Here is an 8908-nt window from a genome sequence, read left to right on the forward strand (position 1 = left end):
TAGTCGTCTCTTTCTTCATTTTTACTATCTCAAGAAAGAAAATGGGAAAAGCAAAGAAATTGAAGAAAGTAAAAGAAAATGAGAAAGCAAAAAAGAACGTAATTTTTCCACCACACACGTTACTGACCACATTAAAGCAACCCACTTCCTTACACACAGTGGGCCCACACATGTTGAAAAATTGAAAGTAATTACCTGTGTGATATGAAAGCTTTCTAACATGATTTAATTGAAAAATTGGGGACACAATATGCCCTTTCTGTAATAATTAATTTGCCACATAGGTAAATTTTCGAGTTCGAAGAATGTGGAACTCTACTAACTAGTAATAGCTTATAAATGCTTGAAATTGAAGTTAAAATTTTGAATGCAGGTGTCAAACAAATTGGAGGAGACATGTTTGAGAGCATTCCTGAAGGAGATGCCATTTTCATGAAAGTAAGTTGAAAAATTCCATATATTGCTGACTAAATTGGTGTTTGAGGATGATATAATGATATAATGTTGTTTCTGTAAGTATAATAGCATTACATGCCCGTGTCCGAAAATTGTCGTGTCATGTCGGACCATGACTCTCCAAAATCCAACAAGCCATGTGTCGCGCCACATTTTTCTATTTTTAAAATTTTTGCCGGTGCATCTTAGGATTTCAAGTATTCATCTCTCCAAATACTTATCTTACTGTTTAGGTCAAAATAAAAGCTAGAATATTTGTGAAGAAGAAAACAATCCAAACTATATGTAGATTTTTTTTCTCATAATTTTTATTGACAATATGATGCGCAGATTGTTTATTAGTCTTGAAGATATTTTTATCTAAATTAGGTAACCATTCTTGACAGTGGATACTTCATGATTGGAATGATGACCACTGTTTGAAGTTGCTTATGAACTGTTATAAAGCTATACCTGAAGATGGAAAGGTGATTGTTGTTGAGAAAATTCTCTCAGTCGAACCTGACACTAGTAACACCGTGATTAGTAAGAGCCAATCCGATCTAATTTTGATGACTCAATATCCGGGGGGGCAAAGAGCGATCAGAAGTCGAGTTTCTTGCATTGGCAAAGGGAGCTGGCTTTAGAGGCATAAGGTCAAACTGTTCCGTGTGCAACTTTTGGGTCATGGAATTCCATAAGTAAACTGCTGGAGTAGAATGTGGCGTGTGTTTCCTGTTCAAGAACTTCAATTTTCATCTTGTTATACCGGTTTAAGTACTTTGCAGCTGTGGATTTAAATAATATATTTCAAGTTTGTTGTAATGAAACATAACAAACTTTCAAGGTTGTTATGTTGTGTGGTAAGCAATTTTTTTACCATATTTTTACAAGACTTTTGGAAAGCCAAAATTTGATAAATTTCCAGCACTAATTACACATCCGAGATCGCTGCTTTTGAATTTTTTTATATAATTTTCTAAAAGTGCTTATTTTGGTTAGAGGATCATTTAAAGAAAGCTAACTCAATGTGGCTTGTTCATGAAACTCATACAAAAGTAGAAGCAGAAGGTAAAACTATCCCAAACATGCCCTTTATACTCTCTGAAGAGTAGTAGAGTACGTACATCTCAACACAAAAACAAATGCAAAATAATTTCCTCTTGTTTGGCACGTTGTAATCACTTAAACTGCTTCTCGTTCACAAAGATGGGTGAAATAAAAATGGGTACAGCTACAGAACAGTAGTGTAAAAGGAAACATAAGATTATTTAATATATGTTCATTGTTTATAGATTAAGTTAACAAAAAGAAGAGCGATTACTGTTGATGTGCAATGCTGCCATTTATATTGTTTCTTGCTCGAACTGCAGCATTTTCACACAAATTTCCTTTCAGCTGGTTCCTATAATTTCCTTATATGTGTCTTTGATTTTCTTTACCAAGACTTCCCTGAAATTCGCGAGAGCAACCTCTACCTTTTAGCGTCAAACTATATTGAATTACACGAGATTTCGTATAACAGAAGGATTACCTGTCTGGTTTGAAAACCAGGTTCTTGTATGCAAACCACTGTTACAAGTAAAAAGAATACAGAAGATCCATAAGTTGAACTCTTCAGTTAAGAAAAATTCTAATTACTTGTACATGTTCAGATATTTTTTTGGGTTTGTTTCATATTTTATCTGTCTTCGGCCAAGTAAAACAGATGAATATTTTACAAGACTCGGATTGATTAACAAATATTTGGTATTACCAGTAAGTCAGGTACAAAATTCTTTTGCAAATGTCTGAGTTAAAAGTGTCACAATAAAGTAAACTTACAGCAGTATATCCAATTCCCACTAACTCAAGAACACCAGGTACCAGTGGGAGCCTGTCAATTGCCTGTCACAAGGGCAAACCCAAGTTTAACAAGTTTTAAGGCTTTCCTTTGCAAAATAAAGACATTCTTTCAATCTTTGCACTGACATCCTCATATGAACGTTTAGGTGTGCAAACATAGCCACTGATTTTGCACCTAAATGTTGATACGAGGATGAAACTGGGCAATGTTATGGTTCTTACTGAGATCATTCCAGAACAGGCGAACACGGCAACTCCTCCGGCCACTGCCAGAGAAGTCACTGCATACTTGTCTTCGACTTTGTCCCACTTCATAAATTAAGAATTTACACCATCGGTCACTACACTTGAGCAGTAAAGAAAAAAGGTTAATAATGAGACTACGAATACACAAATTCTTACAGATTCTTGAATTGTTTTAACAATCTCTGGAAGCTCAACGGTTGCGACAACTTCAGCTGGTGCCTCCCCAGTTGCCATTGCCATAACATTCCGTGCAATCTTTCGACCTGACAAGTTCACGAGGATCATAACTTTGATGTATATATAACAAATCTGACTATTCTTTGAAGATATCTTACAGTAGGCAGTGGTCCTGGCAGCACGACTATGTGACTGCACGGGTGGTGGTGGAAGGGTCGGCAATGCGACCCATTGCGAGGATGCGGCCGCAGATTGGCGAGTAGGTGCCTTGGTGTCAATGAGGGTGGAAGAAGAAGAAGAAGATAGAGAGAGTGGGGTGGATGTTGATGAGGCCATAGGTCCTGAACCACCCCCTTGAAATTCAGTTGAGTTTTGCTCTCACACAGAAGAAGAAATGTTAGGGGAATAAGAAGGGAAGGTTTTCTCTGTTATTTCTGATCCCTTTTGGTTGTTACTATTGGAAATTATTGTTGATATTTTCTAAATGGAATTGAATTCTGGACCTCCCAAGATTGAGGCTGGATAACCACTCATTCATATAATCTGGATAGTGTGTGTGGTGACATGGCACTTGGATAGCCATTTTGTGGTGTTTCATTGGATATACTGCTCCAGGTCCAAAAATAATACTAACTGTACAGAAATATAAATAAACAGGCACAACAATGAATCTAAGTTATAACTGGGGTTGATTTCCCAGGAAAGGTTTCAACAAAGGAATGGTAAATAAGCACGTTAACGCTAACTATGGCACAAACCGAACAAATTCCTTCAAAAATTTAGTAACACAGCAACCAACTTCATCCAAGAATGGTATGCCAACAACCGTGAATTGAAACACTCGCCGAACTCTGGGGAAATTGTTTCTTTGCTACAATTTCTACATATGTAAAATAGAACCAACTACCATCTCAAGTTTCAGTAGCTGAGCTGTCACCTGGTTTGTTTCAAGTATATGTATTCATCATCGTCAACAATTATGTTTCAACATCACCAATTACAATTAAGTACTGGAGTGAACAAACAATGACAAAGAGAACGTCTCTTCTCAGACGATGAATTGACGAAACTATAATCCTGTCATCCACATCTCTGTAGATCAGTGCCTCTATGGGTCCCCGCAACAGATGTTTGTCTTAGGATGATAGCGTCTAAATTTGAAACAAAGTACTGCAGCTATGAAATGCACTTAAATTCCAAAGCTTAAGCCTTAAGAGTATCCTTAGCAGTATGACATAGACAAGTTTGCATTCAAAGACCTTTCACTTATATCTGAAGCATAATGTCAAATCTAGACTAAAGAATTCGAAATTATGGTATTCAAAATTGTATGATAAAACCGTCATGAAGAGAACATGATATTAGTGTCTGGGTTTGCCTTTCCAAACATTATCCAATTCACAAAAATGTTAAAAGCCTTAAAACAATATAGATATCAAAATTGAAATTTGGAATGCCTTGACAGTAAGACATCAGATAAGAAATAACACAGTGTGTGTATATATATAAGTAAGCTTGTCCTTGCCATCAGTAACCACTACCAAATGCAATAATGAATTTACTTTACACCTGAAAGCCATCTTGTGCACAAAGTTTCCTAGCCAAAGAAGAGGTTAGACTTGAGCAGTGCCTTCGGTAAATTTAGGATCCTCACATCTGTACTTGCCATCAGGTCCAATTCCAAATCCCCTAGGATCTGCAAATACGTTTTCCAGAAGCTGACTACGAGCTGGAACAGGGCTTTCATCAGCAAACTCAACGGCATCTTCAACCACCTCCTCAATCTTCTTCTCTATGGCAATCAATTCTGATTCACTTGCCAAACTGTTTTCCAACAGGTACTTCTTTAATGCAGTAATTGGATCTCGGGTAGCATAGTGAGCCTTCTCAGCTGCCAAAATATGACCATATATAACTTCTGGATTAACTCAATTTGCTTGAAAAATGCACGTGGAGTAAATGCTTGGCAATAAAAGTAGCGTCCAAGTCAATGTCACGTAGTAACATACTTCAGATATAAACACAAGCATAGGAAACCATAATTGCCAAACTTCCAACATCTATTACATGTCCAATGGCTTCAATTTGGTGATAAATGTATTGTAACTTGCTGCGATATGAGGAGGAAGAAAAACAGGATTCAAGACATCCAATGCAACTACCAATCATTGAGGAGCATGATGACGATTGATGACATTACTTGAATATTCGGAAATTATAGGTTCAAACCATTAGGTTGCATTAGCTTCCCAGAGTATTTTAAAAGACATAACAACTCACCATCAACACAAATGATGGAATGACAGCAGGATCTCAAATGAGTGTTTTTGAAGATGCCGAATATAGGAAACAGAAAAAAAAATGCTTCTCAAACCATTAGCGAGACAAATAACTGGAACAAGATAATGAATTGTGAAAAAGTTACATGGAACAAGCTCATTACGTGCAATTCAACATTCGACTAAATCATGAATTACATTGTTATGAATCCCATTGTTACTCCAAATATAATGCTCACGCAGCATAGTTTGGCAAAAGAGCTAGATTTGAATAAGATCAAGTTTCTACACAGTACAGTAAGCTTAGATGTATTATTTAAGTCATCTTCTTCCAGAGTCTAGCAGAAAATGATTTCTTTCATGCTAAAATATCATCCACACAAATAAACATGAACACTTTCTGAAACAAGATATTGGAAGTGGCTAGAATAACAATTTTACTCTGGTCAATATTATGATCATAGAGTGGTCATTTTATGCAAGATGGTCAATCTTCCAACTAACCCTGGATAAGAAGGCTATGGATCAATACAATTGTTATATTCAGTGAGCAAATTGGGAAAAAAGTAAAAATAAAACACCATTCTAAACTAGATTTTGCCAAATTATAGAGATGGTCAGGTAATAATGTACTTCAGATTTGAATAAAATATATAGAAGAACGAAAAGAATAAAAGTAATATTGAATACTTACCAGGGTCACGGAGCTCATCTGGATCAGCCAAAGAATGTCCTCTGAACCTGTAGGTCTCACATTCGACCAAAGTTGGACCTTCACCTCTTCTAGCTCTGGTAATAGCTTCCTTTGCGACCTCCCTTACCTTCAACACATCCATACCATCAACATGAACCCCAGGCATTCCAAATGCTGGACCCTTTTTCCAAATTTGGGGATCAGAAGTGGCTCTCAAATGGGACATTCCAATTGCCCACAAATTGTTCTCGACAATGAACACGATGGGCAGCTTCCACAGTGCAGCCATGTTCAAGCACTCGTAGAACTGACCATTGTTACAAGTTCCATCTCCGAAAAATGCCAACGTCACATCATCACAATCCTCCTTCATAACCTCCCTCCTGTACTTGCTAGTGAAGGCAGCTCCTGTAGCCACAGGAATTCCTTCACCAATGAAAGCAAAGCCCCCAAGTACATTGTGCTCTTTGGAGAACATGTGCATTGAGCCACCCTGCCCTCTACAGCAACCGGTGGTCTTGCCAAAGAGCTCGCTCATTACGGCTCGAGCTGGGACCCCTTTGCTCAATGCATGGACATGGTCCCTATAAGTGCTAACCACACAATCTCTGTTCCCCAAGAGCTTGATGAAGCCAGTTGATACAGCTTCTTGGCCATTGTACAAATGAACAAATCCGAACATTTTGCCTCTGTAATACATCTGGGCACACATGTCCTCAAATGATCTTCCTAGAACCATATCCTCATACAATAGCAAACCCTCCTCCTTTGTAACCAACTGCACGCAAACAACCTCATTACTAAAAATCAATAAAATTCAAAACCCATTTTAGTTTTTTCCTTAACAAAATACACTCAACCATTAATTGTAACCAGCTGCAGATAGACACGGACAATTGCAAAACACTACACTATTGAATATTTAACACCCGTTATTTTTTCCCCCTCTAAACTACAAGAGCACAAACGCATGCTATCATCATAAATAGCAAACCACAAGCAGTCTACTGCCCAAGTGTAAATAATATGTTATGATGCAATTATTCATACCCTATTCAATTTCATAAAATTATAAAAAGATGGGAATTTGAATACCAGATTGGAGATGGGATTAGATTCCACCTTCTTCTTCTTGATGACATCAGAGGAGACAGCAACAACAGTGGCTGATCGGCGACTGAAAGGCGAAATAGTTTTGCTAATGGAAAATAGTTTCTTGTTGGATCCAAGAAAAGCGGAGGGTCTTAGTAATTTAGTACAAGTATCAGACTTATCAGGAGATCTGGTGGAGTTGATGGACATAGGAGGTTGGACGATTTTAGCAGTTGCAGAACAAGCCATTTTGGTTCAAGAAACTTATGGGTTGTTTTTGTTTGCAAAGAATGAGAAGAGAATTTAGGTTCCAGTGTGAATTTGTTAGAAGAAGAAAAAGATGAAGCAAATAAAGAGCTTTGATAGAGAGAAGAAATAGGGGCGGAGAAAACGAGTGTGTTTTGAAATAACCGTCAAAATCGTTGATTACATGGATTGATTGTCATATCATATGTGTGTATTTATTAGTATATCACTCTCTGAGTATTTTTTTTTTTTAATCACTATCTAATTAAAATGTATATTAAATATTTATTATTTAATTGAGATTCAAATATATAGGAGAAGTTTTCCCGAAGAATTCACTCCAAGAACTTTGGGGCAAATCACTTCGATCAATGGACCCATCTTTTGAGCAGTGCTATACGTCTAGGCCACATGTGTCCTGAAAAGATTAGGGCCCAATAGAACCGCCACCTATAAGGGAGAGTCAAATGACGCCCTTGTCCATACTCCGTCCAGGATCCATGTGATCCCGAACAACAAGTCTTTTCCATTTTTTTGCACTATGTAAAATTGAAATTATTATCCTTAGGCATTTTTGTGTCTTACGGTTTTTTGAAAGCCAAAATTGAAAAGGTAATTTGGGCTTAGGACATCTTAACGACGCGTTATAAAATATTTCATTTGAAATTTTCCATTTCTTTTTTTTGAGTTCCTTAAAAATGGGTCTAAAAGCAAGAGGGTTGTTTTCTGGAAGAACCAAAAGGAAGTTCAGTTTCCATTTCCAAAATTGTTAAAAAACAAAAATCATCTTCTTCTTTTTTTTTTTCCCATTATTAGATCTTTATGAGAGAATCAAAGTTTAAATCAGTGCCAAAATTTGACAAAAAGCAAATAAAATTTTTATCTGACTACCATCTGTCAACCAATTTTGTGAAAATTTTGTCGTGGAGCTTTTCCATTATTTGTGTTTCATGAATAGTTTTCTTTGCTCCATACGTTTTGTCAAATTTATAAAAATGGTGCCTATGAATATTTTTTCCTTGGAATATGTGAGGTGATGATGTAGAAAAAATGCTTTTAAGCTTAACCAAAAATGGTGTGATTGGGCTTATCCCTTTTTCTTTTAATACTTCAAAGGATAACAACTTTAATATAATTGTGATTTGTTCAACACAGTTTTTATCGTGTACTAAAGTAGAAATAAAAGGTCCGTTTCCTTTGAAAATTTGCCAGCAAGTAGTGTGTGCTGTGTGGATAATGAGTGATCTGTCGGCAACAGATGATTTTGTTCATTATAAAATATATTTTCATTTCTTAACAGTGAAGGGTCCATAGCTCAGTGGTAGAGCATTTGACTGCAGATCAAGAGGTCACCGGTTCGAACCCGGTTGGGCCCTTTTTCCTTTATCTTTCATCCATTAGATTTTTGTTGGGAATTTACAGAAAGTAGTCCCTAACCTTTTCTGTCAGTGTGAATATGGTCCCTAACGTTTGTTTCTCAGCAAAAAGGTCCCTAACATATATGTTTAGGAACACAATAGATCTTTCTGTGCGAAGACCAATACACCCTTAATTTTAATCAAGGGAAATAGCAATTGGGTCCCTAATATTTGCAAAAGGTGCAAATGGTTCAACAGGTTTTTTTTTCTCTGTCGTAAAAAATTTAAAAGACACTAATGAATTCTTTTTCCTTTTTTTTTTTAATTAAAACTTTATTAACGAAATTCAATACATACATAAATTGTTTTCTACATGAAAGTTGGTCTACGTTGGTTACATATGGCAATGTATATTAATTAGAGAATTTTCTTTTCAATTAAATACTCCACTGAACAAAGATCCTAATATCCTAGCTATCCCTTAAACTTGTGTCACGAACTTCATCCTCAAATATTTTTATTTAATTGAGTTATTT

At 36.4% G+C, this 8908-nt stretch overlaps 2 protein-coding genes, 1 non-coding gene and 1 pseudogene across 4 annotated transcripts; 2 read left to right on the forward strand and 2 right to left on the reverse strand.

Annotated features, from left to right (window-relative positions):
- The first annotated feature begins 277 nt into the window (after nucleotides 1-277).
- Nucleotides 278-1287, forward strand: LOC111397545 (annotated as a pseudogene).
- Nucleotides 1288-1581: 294 nt separating this feature from the next.
- Nucleotides 1582-3206, reverse strand: LOC111397544 (protein CURVATURE THYLAKOID 1B, chloroplastic-like). The gene is made up of 6 exons (XM_023024532.1): nucleotides 2862-3206; nucleotides 2683-2789; nucleotides 2503-2589; nucleotides 2260-2322; nucleotides 1970-2007; nucleotides 1582-1887 (listed from the first exon to the last, which is right to left on the reverse strand). The coding sequence occupies exons 1-6, from the start codon at nucleotides 3037-3039 to the stop codon at nucleotides 1830-1832; spliced, it is 531 nt and encodes a 176-aa protein (XP_022880300.1). The 5' UTR covers nucleotides 3040-3206; the 3' UTR covers nucleotides 1582-1829.
- An 808-nt stretch (nucleotides 3207-4014) lies between these two features.
- Nucleotides 4015-7200, reverse strand: LOC111397543 (pyruvate dehydrogenase E1 component subunit alpha-3, chloroplastic-like). 2 transcript variants are annotated; one of them, XM_023024530.1, is made up of 3 exons: nucleotides 6772-7200; nucleotides 5677-6454; nucleotides 4015-4594 (listed from the first exon to the last, which is right to left on the reverse strand). In XM_023024530.1, exons 1-3 carry the CDS (start codon nucleotides 7015-7017, stop codon nucleotides 4317-4319), a joined length of 1302 nt encoding a protein of 433 aa, XP_022880298.1. In that variant the 5' UTR covers nucleotides 7018-7200; the 3' UTR covers nucleotides 4015-4316. The 2 variants fall into 2 exon arrangements, with proteins under 2 accessions (XP_022880298.1, XP_022880299.1); XM_023024531.1 differs by having other exon boundaries at nucleotides 6799-7189.
- A 1118-nt stretch (nucleotides 7201-8318) lies between these two features.
- Nucleotides 8319-8390, forward strand: TRNAC-GCA. Its single transcript has one exon. It is a non-coding gene; the product is annotated as a tRNA-Cys (tRNA).
- The last annotated feature ends 518 nt before the right edge of the window (nucleotides 8391-8908 follow it).

The sequence above is a fragment of the Olea europaea genome, chromosome 7, assembly GCF_002742605.1.
Source record: "Olea europaea var. sylvestris chromosome 7, O_europaea_v1, whole genome shotgun sequence".
Lineage (NCBI taxonomy): Eukaryota > Viridiplantae > Streptophyta > Magnoliopsida > Lamiales > Oleaceae > Olea > Olea europaea.